The sequence below is a fragment of the Osmerus eperlanus genome, chromosome 12 (genome assembly GCF_963692335.1).
Source record: "Osmerus eperlanus chromosome 12, fOsmEpe2.1, whole genome shotgun sequence".
NCBI lineage: Eukaryota > Metazoa > Chordata > Actinopteri > Osmeriformes > Osmeridae > Osmerus > Osmerus eperlanus.
The window spans coordinates 6,488,213-6,505,046 of NC_085029.1; the positions used below are offsets into that span (position 1 = coordinate 6,488,213).

The 16,834-nt window shown below is 41.4% G+C and overlaps 1 protein-coding gene across 2 annotated transcripts in view; it reads right to left on the reverse strand.

Annotated features, from left to right (window-relative positions):
• LOC134031033 (testican-2-like) overlaps positions 1-16,686 on the reverse strand; it is a 29,742-nt gene extending 13,056 nt beyond the window's left edge. For both annotated transcript variants that reach the window (XM_062474503.1, XM_062474504.1), the window contains exons 1-2: positions 16,405-16,686; positions 4,301-4,346 (exon numbers count right to left, since the gene is read on the reverse strand). In XM_062474503.1, the coding sequence (XP_062330487.1) occupies positions 4,301-4,346; positions 16,405-16,593 (235 nt within the window). In that variant the 5' untranslated portion in view covers positions 16,594-16,686. The remainder of the gene's footprint in view (positions 1-4,300; positions 4,347-16,404) is intronic.
• Positions 16,687-16,834: the final 148 nt, after the last annotated feature.

The window sequence follows — 16,834 nt, forward strand, 5'->3', positions numbered from 1 at the left end:
TGGTAAAATGGTAGCTATTGTGCTAGAAGTAGTTGGAGAGCTCACTGTCTGCTGTCTCTGCTGTAAATGTTTACTCCTGTGTTACAGCTCAGGGGAATATTTCATTTATATGCATCTGTATGTTTCACTCATTGAACAAATACATTATAATTCTATACTGTTTTGTTCGGCTTGATGTAGTCCATTATCTGGGTCGTAGGTAGCTTACTTGAGAGAGGCGGCGCCTTCCAGCGAGGGGGCCGAGCTTCAGCTCCTTCAGGCGACACGCCCCCCCCAGTCTCGAACTGAGAAGACTGCTGATTTTCTTACGATTTCAAAGCCTATATTTAACATACTTGTTGGTGTTTTTTTTCATTTGAATTTGGATGGGTAGTTAATAACACATTATTCTGTGGTGTGGTGAACTTGAAACTCGTTTTTAATTCCACTTTACAGGATCTTTAACACCCTGACTTAATTGATCAGTTGTTTGGGGCTGCTGCAGCACTCAAAAGAGCAGGCAAACTGAGCATTTGATTTGAAATGGCTTGGAAATCTTGCTATCTGACATGTCTAAAAAACGTTGAAATTAACTGTTTTTCATAAGTAATTTTATACTTTTTGTACATTACAATGAAGTTTATGGTGTTAACTATAGAAAACATCAAAAATCTCAATTTTGACAGAAAACGATTTTCGATCTTTTATGGCTTACAGCCAACAATGAGCGGCCGCGACATACGACGGGTTTCCGCAGGACGCCACACAGATAGGCTGCTGTTGTGCTTTTTTTATTTTTAAACTTTTTTATTTCTCTCTCACATTAGTGAATATAGGCTATATTTAAAGGTAGACAGCAATGTATAAGATAGGATGGAGATACATTTTGAGTGGATTTAGGGGAAGGGCCTCGAGCTGCGACTTTGCGTGGGGGGGGCTCTGCAAAGTCCCGGCCGCCACTGGGCAAAGGTTCTAATGTTTATAACTTGCTCCGTGCCTGATTAACACTCGGATCGTTCAGCAGTCTCAAAAATGGTATCAATATAAAAAAATTACATTTAGTCATTTAGCAGACGCTCTTATCCAGAGACTTACAGTAAGTACAGGGACATTCTCCCCGAGGCAAGTAGGGCGCCACGAGTGAAGCTCGCCTAGAGCGCCAAATGTGCTAGGGCCGGCCCTGCACTTAGAGAGTGAGTGACGGTCATGTGCTGGTTAGTGAGGGATATCTGAGCTGTCAGATCCCGAGTCGGTTGTAGCCAGCTGTTTTGTAGCAAACACATGGCCCATTTAGACCCTGGGTGGTGGCCGGACAGATCCTTTCAAACTTGGTGCATAGCTGACTAGGTGAGGTTGTGGCGCTGGAGGAGGGAGGTGTCTGAACGGTCCTGAGCCAGCAGAGAATGGACCAGCCACAGGCAAAAGGACAGTTGATGTACAAGCGAAACCAAAAACTCTTGCAGCAGGAGGTGATGTATTTAAAGGTGTAGCCAAAGGATTATGTATGTGACTCTACGTCTCTGTTTAGGCTTGTATCTGTTTCCAATTGCCCCCTCTTCACAAACAATTGTCCATTGTGCAACACGGACAATATACACAGGTAATTTCAGGAATTGCACAATTATATTTTTGTGGCAGATCAATGATTGAACATATCATTGTATTTATTTTTTATGTATTGATTTAGCAGATGCTTTTATCCAATACAGCACAGGGGATTTGAACCTACGACTTCATAATCTGCAGTAAAACAATCTAACCACTGAGCTACATCCTCCACTCAAATAGCTTTTTCCTTGTAGTCAAAATTGGCTGTGGCACTGCGGATTCAACGAACAGGGTTTTCAATTTTCCCCTTGTTCCTCTCGAAGATTTTCCTACAGCTTAGAGCTTATCTAGGCAAGTCTATGTTTCCATAGAAACACAGCATAGAGTGTTGATAGTAGTTTTCTGGACAGTGATTTGCAGCTCACTCACGCTCTCTTGTATGTATTGGCCCCACAGTCTACCTCCTACAATCTCTTGCTAACCGCAAATTAGAACAGTGCAGGGGCTTAAAACCGGAAATTAGTCCTTCATATTCCAAATACGCCCAAATCCTGCTTACAGACAGGGAAAAAATGTAAGCCAAACAGATTTAACCTGTGTTGAAAGGGCAGCTGAACATCCACGCCTCTGATCTGTCTGATTCAGGCACACTGAAGTCTTTTAATAATTCAGAGACCGGGATATGGTTTAAAATCCTGTTGGTCATTATGTCACTGACGTTAGTGGGACAACACTGTGCTTCCACACAACCTCTTGAAGATTAGTCTTACTGTGCATTAATCACAAGATTGTAAAAACTATTATTCAGAAATGTGTTTGATATCTATTACTAAATGTCTATCTAAGACAAACCCAAATAAAAAGACAAAAAACGATCCTTCACAAATCGAACTTTTCGAACATTTCCGTTTATCACAGGGAACATTAGTTGAAGTGATTTTGCGGAATTGGCCAGGCTAGAGCTTAATTGCTCTTAAGGGAACAGGCAACAGACTAAACCGATCCAGTTCTTTTACAATAATTTTCTCTCTGACAGAAATTCTAAAAGCCTTGGACAATGAATGCATCATTTGACAAGCATAAAGTGAACTGGTCACACAATTACTGTCATATCAGAGGGATATTCCTTGTTATATAACATAATTAGGGGCCCAACATTCAATCAATAAATGTAAGTACCTTTCAGCAAGTTAAAGCACTCCATTAAAGCTAAATTTGGATTTAGAAAGATAAATCCTTGACACGCTTGACAATGGCATATTTCTTTATAGACAGCTGAACTTAATAGATAACTGTAAAGGGTCTGGCTGCATCCAACTTGATTAAAATCATGGACAGCGTTTATTTGCAATTGAATGTGACTTCACAAAGGCTAAGCACATAAATGCGCTTTGTGCAATTAGGCCTACTTGTCTCAAATCAAGGGGAGCTGGAACAAAAACATGGCTTCAGGGTCAAATATGACAAGCTCGCCTTATGCATGAGTTCTACGAGCAGTTTGTCATTTCCAAGACACAATGACCCTCAAACCCACTTCAGGCTATGTGGCAGTGCTGACATCTAAATCAGCCCACTTGTGTGGCGTTCTCTGATGTTGAATGGTCTTTTGCAAAACTCCAAGGGTAGCGGTTTTCAGCCATACCAGACTTTTGCTGTCTTCTTACATTTTGTGATGAAGAGGGTCCTGATCAATTAGGACTGCAGGATTGCTCCCAATGGGGGATGTGGGCTAGAGGAGGATCAATGTTATTCAAATGAACATTGCCTACAGATACACAAAGTGGATTCATTTTGCGGTGCTGACATTACCTATTCCCCATGTTGTAAAAACAGATGACTAGGATCATATTGAGGAGATCTGATTTTTCTCATCTCGCTCCTTTGAGGCCAAGGCTTTCGTCTGTCTCTGATGTGAGGTTGCAGGAGTGTTGTGAGGATGCACACAACACGTCCCACACACACCTCTCAACAGAAATACTGATGCTGTAAATTGGTCTGTTTCACGTCAGACCAATATTTGGGGGATCAGAGGATATGGCTTAATGCTCCGCACATTCATCCTCTCAACTCATTCAATTTTTTGTACAAAAAAAGCACACACCAGCACAATTAACGAAATATTGAATGGGCTTTGGTGGCAGACCCTGTGCAAGGAGGGTTCCAAACACTGTCCCAAATCCTCCTTGTGCAGTTGAGATGTGAGATGATTGGTGTTTTCTTCTCAGGAGCAGAGCCTGTGGTGTTAAATGGAGCCTTATGGGACTTTGCTGAGCCTCCGCAGGAGCTCAGGCAATTATATAAGCTCTCCATCCTAAGACAGCCACTAATGGATTTCAGTCTGAAAGCTCCCATTCCAGCTAGAATCACAACACAGGTCTATCAAGCTGCAGTCTGGCATCCATGGCCAACGGTCAAAGACACTGCGTGATGTCACCCCTCTGTGTGAAACGAAGGGCGAGCAAGCACTTTGCGAAATGTGTCTTTTGACAAAAGACTTGCTTCAGTGCCACTTCATTAGGATTACATTGCATTGTTGTACCTGAACCGGAGGAGATATTTGGGTCAGGAACAATTGAGGAATGGTGGTTCTATTTAGAACATTTAAATGTGGTAACATGAATATTGAAATATCCATGGGGAGCACTTTTGACACCAGTAAGAGGAATGAGCCACTAAATACTCACAGCCATTCCAACTGTATTCGAGACCCTGTGCTGATGTTCACAGCCATAAAAAAAAATACATTCTAAAAGGGAAACATTTTTCAACTTACTTTCATCTGAGCCTGGGTTCTCCTCCAAATTCCTGATGTAATCATCCTGAAGATAAATCAGAAGGGTGTCAGTGAGCTAACAGTTGGATTAGCAATACATGAAGGTCAAATGCCATGTTGGCATGTTGAACAGAAAAGAAAAAGAGAAGAACAGAACAAGTGTAAAGAAGGCAAACATTTAACATCGGCCTTGTTATTTGCCTCTTTCACCAGAGAGCTTCAATCAGATGTTCTTTCAGAGCCATCCAACTGAGACAGCAGCAGTCATCATCTTTAAAAGGCAGAGAAGAAAAGCCAAGCCCAAATGCCCAAAAGTGCCCAAAAGATTTGCCCAAATGTCTCAGATTTCTCATTGGTGCAGAAGTCATATTTACAGACCAACTTGAGCTGAAGAGTTATATTGCTGGTGGTGTTGATTGTTTACCCTAATTATGATAAAAAGCCAAATTCTTAGCAGTATCAATTTGGTCTCTTTTTTTCTCAGTATCAGGACAGAGTGGGTGACTTATAAACTCTGCGTGAGGCCTTCTGAGGACTAAAGATCAGTCAAAAACATTTGCTTTGGCCTTCTAAAGAGCCAAATAAACTGAGCTTTCAAGTGAAATACAGACAAAAAAGTATAATTCAAAACATACAATTCATAAGCGATCATTGTAAGATTTGGTTAGATTAGAGCAGTTTTTTGCATGTTTAATCTATAACTGTTAATTTGAAGGGACAGTAACATCTACAGCATGAAGGGACTTTGACAGTGGTGCTTTTTAAGAGAGACATCATATGAAAAGCAAAACAGGCACAGGACTGATTTAGAAACAGTTACTAACCTCCACTTCCTGTGACAGTGGAGAGCAGTGAGGAGGAAGACAGGAAAGATATTGAAATAGAAAGAGAGAGAGGGACAGAAAGAGAGAGAAAAGGTAATTGTTAGAGAAAAAACACGCCAATAAAACATTCATTCCAATTCCATTCAGGGACGCAAACAGTTGTCTGGTTTATAACAGTTACTGCACCAATTTAACTGTCATCTCCTAATGTGAAATTATTGCAAATAGAGTCCTTATTCTACCTCCCCTCCAAGGGTTGTACAAGACATTCACAGTGGATTATGGGGGCCTATTAACAAAGGATGATGAGCTGCCACTTCTGTGAGTTGGCAGGGGTCCCAATCAGCGAGCCTCATTCTCTTGCTGTGTTTACAAGCGTCCATCCTCACACCATCCACCTGCTATCTGAATAGCTGGGGAAATGTCATAAACCAAGACAATGGCCTTGAAAACAAAATAAACTGCCTTGACTCATCAAAGTCCATGCACCAACCAACTCATTCGGGTGTCCTTAAGGTTTGACAGACGCTAAAAGGCACATTTATTCAAGAGTACTGCAGGGGCTCACGGCACAGACAGATATTGGTCTAATTAAATACATCCTTAAGTCAAGCTGTGCTTTCATTTCACTGCCCTGGATTCAGTCCAAGGTCATTTACAGTACATATCCCTGCCCGGCATTGGCTCTCAATATTTGTTTCCTTAGAAGCCTGATATGTTAGGAAGAAATACAGCCTCCATAGTCTAGTCCAGTTATTCAGAGTAGTAAATAAACATAATTCTCAGAAACACATACCTGTCTAGTTAGCAGTGCAGCAACTGGGTATAATATATATCACTACAAACAATTTACAGCCCACACAAGGAGAGCCAAAAAGGCAATGGGAAGCTATAAAGTCTGACATAAGTATTTATCAAAGGGGTGCAGTGGGACCTGAGGTTTCATCTCATAACCTGTTCCTCTGGGGTAAATATATTTTTTGCTGTGTCAATAAATGTACCTAGTCCAAAATCTGTGAGGAATAATATCAGTGTTGGTTTCAAAAACGCCATGTTGTGGTGGTTTTTCTTCTTCTGTAGAGTGGGAAATGTAACCTATAAAAAAGACAGCACTCATGGGCCTAAACAAGTGAAGAGAGAGTGACACTCAATATGAGGACTTTAATAACATCTGTGGATGGCATTTCAAAGACTGCAGCGGCGCTAAGGTACAATAAATGCCATTTAAGATGGTGTACTGGAATTTAGCACACCAGAAATAACCATGACATTTAAATGGAGTTCTGTGATAGAAATCCATGTTTAAAATGAGAGCTCAACATGGCCACAAACCATCAACCATCGACAACATTACATTACAGGCTACTCCAACCGCCTCATTGGAATTCACTGTTCTGTATGTCATAGAGTATAACATTCACATTTTCTTTCACACCATTATCCAGGCATCAGGTTCCATATGTGACCTTGCTTTCTGCCTTCAGTTTCAAGCAAAAGCATGAGACTATTCTACAAGCTAGGGTCAGAACCTTATCTCCCCCAACAGCAGTTTGACATCAAGGACACCAGACTGTGCTGCATTTAGCCTAGCCCTTCACCCTTCAGCAAGGTTGAAAGCTAATGCTACCCGCCCAGTATTCCAAAGCTTTTCCACAGCTTACAGCAAGTCCTGACAGGAGGCTGTGAAGCGAGGGAGGGGGGGGGGGAAACAGTCTGGGGAGAGGAGCAGTGGGGGTATGATTTTCACGATGGAGGTCCCCTGAGTTATGGGATTCATATCACGGACAGCACCTCTCCTGCCATTTGTCAGCAGGGCTGTAACATAGCCAGTGTAAAACAGAGCTCGTCGGCTAATGGAGCTTGACTATCCAGATGCTGTGTGTGCTCCTGCAGGACCGTTTGGCGGTATTAGCCTGACAGTGTTTGGCCGCAAGCCTGACTGAGCTCCTCTGAGTTAACGTCTATCTCACCCTGGCTGGGCCGCATCTGTTAGTGACAGAAATACCCCTGCTACCTGCCCTTCCCTTTAAATACATACATACACACACACACACACACACTACCCCTAATTTGCTTCTGTACAGTCTACAGTCCAGTGTACATTCTTGGTGTGTAAGAAAATTGTCAATGGATGATAAAATCCTCTTAAAATAGCAAACCACAGAGTCAAATAACAATGAAAATAAGCAATTTTCTGATTGGCTATATACAATACATCATGAAATTAAGCAATGACACTTCTTAATACCATATGACGTAAAGCCATGTGGGTCATGTCCATTTCATATTCTAGTGGCCTGCAAACAGCAATACGCAACTGAATGAAATTTGTTATTAAATCAATTAACTAGCTGTGTAATTACTTACAAAAGACAGAAGAGCAATATAAAAATGTGTCTGAATGTAGAAAATATGTTTTCAGGCTCTGGGTGTTTATGGTAAGTGCTGCTACAGCAGAACCTCTCTACAGGCTGGCTGAAAAATCTTCCCACAGAGATAGAATGGCACAGCACAAGTCTGCTTTTCCATTCTGCAGTGAACTTTCAAGCAAATATAGTCAAAATTTACTGTCACTGTGGCTCATCTATTCCTGTAATTTGTCTGGGTTGGGACCAAGGAAGGGCTTAATGGACACAGAAACACACATACACAACCAACTGTTTCATTAACTAATAGATGTGTTGGTGAACAATATTTGAAATCCGACCATGCAGTGCCAACTAGTCAGACGAGTGCTCAATGTCTGCTTGTCAAATAACTGTTCTTACAGTTTGCTAGAAGATTGCAGAGCAGTTATTTCAATGGTGTCATGTTCAAAAGAATCCTTTCCATTGCTTGGAAGAGTTTAACATTTGTTGCTGTTGTTATATCAGGCAGAATCCTTCATTCAACTTCTCTCTCAATATTTCAAACAGATGGATGGATGGACCTGTGATTCTAAATACACTGGGTATGAAAAAAAGGCTTATGTGACACTACTCACCTCCAATTTTGGGTACTGGGGGCCACAAAAAACATCCCTCCCTATCACTCTTCCCTAGTGGAGTGCCTTTCTAAGGGAAAGTGTCTTTCGTCATTCAGACAGAGATGGGTTTTGCTTTCATGAAGCAGAGAAGGCACTTTACTATCCCTGTCTACTCAAAAGTCAGAGGTTAGTAAAGAGCAGTAGCTGTTTGAGGCAATTTCTCAGTTTCTCTGTAGCAGGAGTGCATTTCGACTTTGCCATGTTATTACAGCACCATGGTTCAACACACAGAGTTCTAAACGGTTGAGGTAATGCCCCGTTATGCTTGCCTGTGCAGGTGTCCTGCCGTTTTCAGAAATGGAGTAGATGATGAGATGAGGTGGGGGGGATGTGTGTGTGGGGGTGTGGTGGGAGGCAAAGACACAAACGATAGTGACCCACTGTAGATCTGTCCACTTAGAAACGCATCAACCATTTCAAAACGGGAACTCAACACAACAGCAGCCAATCCAGGGCCTGCCAGTTTATAAGACTAGAAAGCGTTTTCACTCTGGAAAGCAACAAAGGACACCTTATTTTTTTCCTGCCCACTTTCAAAGTTCATATCAATTGCCATCTGACAGGGAACAGAAGGTGACATTTCCTGTATCTATCTCATTCAGCTGTGACCAGTGCATCTTTGCTAAGATTCTAATATCGATACAATGATTGTGGTATAGACATGTGAGCATGTCTGTGACTGTGAGCATGAAAAACAAGGGATTGCACTGGTGTTCCCATGATGGGAGACAAGAGGGAAATGAGACGTCTCAGTCTAAAGGATTAAGACGCATGCTGGCAACACAGGGCTGAATCAAATTGATCATCTGAGCCTGAGTGTTCTGGGCCTGCAGGCTTACAGAGAGAGGCATGTTATTCCGCAAGGTAAGGTGCTTGTCTGCAATGCAGTACACACTGTATTTTTAATCGGCAACCATCTTGATGCAGGAGAATGACACATTCATCTCTCCAGGTCCCCAAACCAGACAAAGCCAGACTGAAAAAGTATGCATGATGCTTAACATTTGACGTTTCTCCAAAGCAGTATAAATATTTGCATGATCGTTGGCTTAACCCACTACTCTTCAACAAAGAAGCGATAGGCAGAACAAAGGACATGATTCGCAATTTTCATCCCAACAACAAAGAGATGTAACATCATGACCAGCTGTCAAATGCCATTTAGCAAAAAAATTGGCAAATCACAGCCTTTCAGATAGTTGCATCACACAAGAAAGCCTCCAATAGGCTAATCTACAGAGTCTTGCCAACCAAGTCCTCTAATCATAGGTAGAGGGGCACATCAAAGACCAGCCATGTTTCCCAATGTGCGGCGACAACAAGCTACAGCCATAGCGAAGAAGAGAAACTCTGCACGCTCCAGATATCCAGTAACTGGAGAATCAGCAATCAGTAATGTGCTTAAAGTAAATCAGTAAAGTAGTGGAATGATCAGTAATCCTGGGAGATGGATCCCAGTGGCCCCTGGGATAAGACCGAGACTCAGCCTGAGCCATGGGTCTCATGTCTCAACGGTACCTTATCTCTCTCGCCTTCCATTTGCAAAAACAAAGAGGAGGAAACCGAGAGGAGATGGGAGTATTCAGGTCGAGCTGCTCCACAATGAAGCCCGAGGGAGCCCGTACAGAGCTTAGCAGGAGGAGCATCTTTGCTGCCTCTGCATACACTATGAGTTGATCCATGGGCCAGGCTGAGCACGATAAGCCAAGCTGAACCGAGGGCCCCATGCATATGTATAACTGAATCGGTGTAACTTTTCTCCAGTAGTGCGATTGGGGAGATATCATAGATCCATGCATTTCAAAGAGGTCATTTATGTTATCTTTGTATTCAATTGAATAACAACAGGTGTTCCATGTGAACGGTTGAGAACACAGTATACACAATATAACATATTTCAATGAACAATAATAGACTTGGAAAATCAATGACATCTGTATACAATGCTGCATACAATGGTCTATTATACTGAATACAATGCTGTATTCTGACTTCACTTGCCCTGTTCTGGAAAAAAACAGGGTTATGGGAATGTTGTTGTAGAACACAATGCTACAATTCAAGCTAAATACATTTCCCATGCTAAGTTGATACAACCTTGAAGCAGTTGTTCAACCAGGGGTGTGGGTTTCATTATATATTACATTGTCCCATCCACATTTGAAAACTAACCTACATACCTGTATTCAACTGTACAATGAAGTGGTAGCTAACCTCCTGTTCATTTCCTGAAGTATCCCACAAAACACAATTGTAATCCGTCAAGCTATGAAAATTACGCAGAATGAATTCCAAAACAGATGGGCTTGTTTAAATCAGCCTTTACACATCTCACTGATTAGAAAGTTTGAGCAATTTTATGCCTTGTGGTGGATGCAATTTGAAAAGACAGTTAAACAATAGTGATGAACTTCAGCACAACACATGTTACACACAGATAACTAACCTGAAAGAGAAAGAATTGGAATTGACAGCTTCAGGCACTTATTATTAATTCAAGCCTGTGTGAATTCAATCTTGTGGTTGCCAATATCCACCAAAGAGCAATTTGACAAATTTCAAGAATTGTTTTAAGTCTGTTTGATTCTCATTGTATAGATGTTTTCCCCTTCCAATTTTCATAAATACTTGCTGGTTGAATTAATTAAACTCACTTGGTGGGTAACAGGGAGCCACAAAGTCATTTCAGATTAGGGACTATTACTAATAGTGGAACGATGGGAGAAGACAATGGTAATAACCACCACAGTTGGTGGCCAAAGGAAGCCTTCTGGGAGAGTAAATCACAGGGATAGCTACTTTAAATATGCACGCTGGCTTTTTAAATTTAATTCCTTCTGTCTGTACAGGGGAATGAGAACTAAATTGCATTGTTGTGGCTGGTGATAATGTCAATCTCCCCCCAGTAGCTTGTGTTTATTAAAACAGCGGATCGCACTATGGTGCTGTGCTAGAGCTTAAGGAAGGATCTCCAATAACACCAAGCATTTCAATGCAAATTAGAGGTTGTTTGGAAATGAAGACTTGGATTCCAATATAGCAAATCAATACATGATATGATTTGCTTGATTAAGGTCATTTCAGTACTTCAATACAGCATGTCCATAACACAACTGCAAAATTGTGCCTCACACAACACAAACATTCAAGTATATCCGGATAACATGTTAGATACTTCCTTTTGGGCAGGTGGATCTCTACACCTTATTCACACACACACCCCCTCTACCCCAGTCATGGACATCTTCTCCCAAACCAACAACAAATACTGACAGGGCCAATACAGGGATACAGCGCCAACTGACCTTTCACCATAACACACAGCATGGTTCTAGCTTGTTGTACTGAAGGGATATTAAGAAAGAATTAGGTAACATTTCATTCTACATATACAAGAGTGTCAACCTTGGTTTGACATTAGTGGGGGTGAACAAGGATGGTGCTGATATTTCTCCAGGCAAGAGCATGTCCTACAAGTTCCCATAGCTCCCTCATCTCATTGTACAATGTTTCCCTGCTGTTTCTAGGTGGAGCACTGTTTTGGCCTAAAGCAGAATATACCAACGTCATCTATCAATGACAATTTGACCCAAACACCATTATGTCGGCCACTGTTACTCCTAAGGTTTCTATCATAGTCTATGATGGATATAGGGGACAGCAAATCATTCTCTATTTACATCCTCATTAGTTGTGAAAGTGAAGACATCACACACGAAAACATCTGCTGTTTGGAGCATGTGAGTCATAAAGGATTAACCACAATGATGGCACCCTGAGGACATCCACGTATCACAAGAACAAAGACTCCTGAGGCTATGCCTGCATACAGCTATGATATCAAGATGGACTCAGCGCTGTAATTAACTCAGCTATCCTCATCTGGATTTTGCAAGGCTGTGTCTGTGAAGGTTCTGAAGTTGGTTTTAGTTTGTTCAAACAAAGGGTGTGAAAAACAGCACACTTTCCCTTTCGTTCAGGATGTGCAGGTATTGTTGTATAGGCGATAGTATATTTAGCCCTGGTTAAATGGATTTCCAGACCTGTGTTTGTCTTTGGCAAAAAGCAGACAAGTCCAGATAAGCAATTAGGACAGCTCTGTGACTGGGAGTGTTTTGCTGAGGACATACTGTGAAGGGTACACATTTAGGAAGCAGCACCTGCACTGGTGTATTTTCAATCAGTTTCGATTCTGTTCAGTCAGTGTCTGTAATGCATTTATAATGTCCTTTTTCTTAGGGAGAGCATATTCAGGGCATGTGTAGCACCAGAGTCCATCAATTTTCATCACCAAATAATAAGAGTATTTCTAGGTTACTCTGTTCATTAGATGGGTGAAGTTTCTATTGGCTCCTGGGCTTTGCACATATATAGTCACAGGATGAAGACAAAACCAGCAGAAGAGAAAGAGTGGCGTCGTTTATCTGTCTGTCGACAAAGTGAAAAGTGCTTCAACGCTGCAGAGGCAACTTTCAAGCAGATGTCCCAATAAATAATGCATGAACGACAAAAGCCAAAGGAAGAACCTTGGAAAGTCTAATTATTCTGCTTGACATTTCAGCAAATAGCAAGAAAATAGGGGTTCGTAAAGCAACGGAATTCCAACCATCTGTGCAGTCTTGTTCCTGTATAGGGAACTGAGATACTGTGGCTGCAAACAGAAAAGGCATAACCTATTATAATCATAGTATATTGCAACCGTTCAGAATCATACTTTGGAAGAAAGTCTTGGCAATATTTGTGAAAATAATAAATCTAACGGCTGTGGAATGTATGTAGCTATAAAAAGCTTCCCTGTTGTAGAGCCTGGGTTTAAGAGCCTTCACAATGGGTTCCTCTGAGCTAGGCGGGTGTAAATTCTTCTTCAGGCACCAAGCATAGTTTACCAAAGGAACAGCCTCTGTACCAAATTAAGAGTCACCCACGCTTGCGCCGGGAAGCCAGAAAACCCGGCATGCATCTCTTAATTTGGTTTCTTCTGTTGTTTCAAAGGCTTCCACTACAGCATATCAGCAGCCCTTTTGACATTGACCTCCAGCATGCATGTCAACAGGCCAGTGCAGTTATCTTTTGTTCAAAGCAACAGGAGAAAAAAAATATCACCATCCACCAGTTTTGCCATTTGGATCTAATTAACGCTCTTTGTGCAGGGAGCTATGGACGCACTATTTGATAGCCTGACCCTGGGATTTTGCTTGTGGATCGCTCATTTATTTGTTGTTGTCTTTTTCCTATTTTCTCTCTGTGCCTGCACACTTTTTAATTGGGAGTTTGATTACATATCAACACCTAATGGACTTTGCATTCACTCTTTCCAATCCATAATTGCATTGGCTGTTAGTGCTTAAGCATGAGTCCTGTGGGAGGCTAATAAACGTTTGAGTCCTGTTGCTTAGGCAGAGCTTCCACTGCAATCAGGCTGTGGGCTTGGTAAAGGAGCACGGGTCAGTGCTAGCCTAGTGTCTGCCTAATGACATGTATAGCACAACACCGGTGCACTGTAGGCTACCATACTTGGGGAAAACACACTGCCCTGCGGTTTTGATTAGGCCCTACCTACATTTGGCTTTTCTTTTTCATTTAGCAGATGCTAAAGCAGACTCCAAGGCAATTTAACGGCGCCTTTATCCACACATTGATTTATTGCGTTCATATGCATGCAATTTCCATGTACTTCTCCACTGTAAAATACTGTATATGGATCACATTATTACTGGTCTGCACTGTAAAAAGATACAAAATGTAGGCTCAAATCCAAGAACGCGGCTGCTACCTCAATCAATGGCTTATCACTGTTTATCCATTGGCCACTGTCCTCAATTTACGAGGTAGGCAACTTAAAAGATTCTCATGGGGCGCCAGTCCCCTTCACTACTACTATTCTGGATAATTCCACGTACTAATCATAAAAACCAAAGGAACTCAGAAGCCATTTGCAGAGAAAGGATGTAGCAATTTCCCCTCATTAAAAATTTAGCTGGCAGTATAACAGGTGCAATCCCAGGCAGCCCTCTGTGGCTGCAGATCTGCTCTGCACTTTAATGAGCTCCTTGCTTGCGCTGTGGAGAGAGATATGGGAGCGGGAAAGTCGGCCCTGAACAGTAGAGCATTGTCCGCCTTGGCGCCGGGTTGGGTTCTTCCCCAAAGCAGAGGAGGATGGCGTTCAAGCACCAGAACGCAAATCCAAAAATGGGACCCTAAACAGGCAGCTGTTTCTTTTTTCAAACGATCATAATCGAGTTGTGACAAATAGTATTGAGTGTTGAGCTTGAGAGGCCTACATTGTCATTTGGTAATGGGCTTTTTAATGAGGCTTGATCTTCCAGTGCCCATCTTCACTGTCTGACCTTTCTTGTCTCTTGAGACTCCTCATGTGAACTAACTGTGTGTGCATTCTTAGCTATTATCTTTCTGCGACAGAGTGCAAAAGAATTATTCAGCGTGATATTTGCAGTGCTAGTTGACTTGTTGAAATGTGTTGTGATGACAACTTTGACGGTAACGTGGTCCATAATAAGACGTGTATAACACCTTGACGCCCGCTGTGCACTATTCTGACACCTTCTGTCTCAGCAGCTTGCATGCATTGTTTCCTCTCATTATTTATCCTTGTTCAATAACATAGCGCTAATCAATTCAATTCAGAAATCTGCTAAGGCCAAACCAACCAATCCGATTAAAATCAAATCCTTTATACAGTGACATTCACTTTTACTGAAATATAAATTACATCACAAAGCTCTTTCCAGGGCTGTGTACCAATTGACGTTTACAAAACTTCTTACAAGTCTTCACATCGCCTTCTATAGACAGCATCACTTAATATTCCAAAGTACCTGCAGACTCATTTTAATGGCAATCCATGAGTCTGTTGGGCTGTCAACAATGAATGGCCAATCACTGTGCCATCTCTGTGTGATCATAATCCACAGAGATTCCTGTTTGTTTGTTATGAGAGTATGTTCCCCTGGCATTGAGATCTAGTGACCATCTCGTCGTTATGGAGGAGGCTGGGATTAAAGCCGTTGCTAACCAACTACCCCCTCTGAGGGCACTGTGCTCTGTTTCATGCCATGTGTTCTGTCCTTGGCACGCAGGGAGCCATCTCCAAGTGTACCACTATCATGGCACTGCCACACCCAACTTCCTGCCAGATTGCCTGATGGTTGACACACAAGTGTAGCATTGTCTTCACCTGTCCTATGATTGTGAGTGTTCTTGAAAATGCTTGCCTTTAGAATATTTGAATTCAAACCACAAATACTCCTACTGTAGGTGAGAGTCCACAAATAGCAACAGCAAATAGCCTAGTGCTACCTCGATGGTCACCCACTGTACAGGAGAACATTTTAAATGCATGGGAAGGAGTGACAAAATCAATAATTATTGATTGGTAAATACAAACACAACACCAGACTGAATATCCAAGTTTCCCTTAGGAGCTGAGCAGCATATTGCTTGCAACGTTCCCCTAATTTCAGATAATCCTTATAAATTGTTTAGATTCTATTACACAATTAGTCTATTCAATTACGTAGTTCTGACTATTCTACATTGTAAAAGTAATGTTTTTACTCTAGAAACAGTCTATAAATACAATGAAACAACACAATAAACAACTGTTAGGATCACAAATATCATGGATTTGCACATGTACATTACTTTTGTTGATTCATTTTGACATGGCATCTATCAAGCACTGTTTGTTGAACTGTTTTTAGTAGGCTACCTCAGATTAACTGACTAAAATTGTGAATTTATAAACAAAAATGTAATTTAATTGTTATAAGTTCATTACAATACTCATGTGCTAAAAGAAAGCAACAGCATAGTGCAAACAAGCATGATCAGTTTATGAGATGTAATTCTGCATAACTGCGCCCTCACAATTTCATACAATTCTTTAATTAAAGGCCTTTATCTAAAGCCAACATTTAAGTCATCATACACATTCAAGAGTACCTGCATTTAGTCTCAATTGGCATACACAGTTATTATATGTGTGTTGTAACTTTAACCAGTTTTATTAACTGTTTTATTCACAGTGTTTACTCATGTTGCATTGATCACTGTGTATACTGAGTGGAATTAAGTGGAATCATACAATTAGTTACCATAATAAACAGTTTTGCCTCAACGTCCGATATTCACCTATGATATAACCCATATGTAATTCATGCGTGCAGGTTTCTCTTCTTCTAAATTGAATAGACAAACGATATGACATGATGTAACGATTAAAAGAGCAGACTCACGTCTCTGAAGCGATTCCAGTGTTTGATCTTACGACTATATTGAGAGATGGTAGACAGCCATTGCTCATCTTCCATGAAATTTCCTGCCTTTTCTCCCTCTTTCTCACTTATCACATCTACCTGCATCGAAAACCCGATCAACACAAGAAAGGGCACCAGCAAGAAACCAAGATCTTTCATGCCGACCATATTTGTGTTGCAGTTCAGTATATCGTATGTCCTCTATCCAAGGTTTCGCGATGCAATGTTGACCGACTCGAATATGCTCCACACCACGGTTGTCGAAACGCAAGCATGAATGAGAGAGAGAGAGGGGGGGGGGGCTTCCTAAAAGCTGTTAATTGGCTTTTTTTATTCAAACCAGTATATTGCAGCAGTAACAAACACTACAACTCATATGTGTTTATTTTTTTAATGTTTCTTTCTTGTC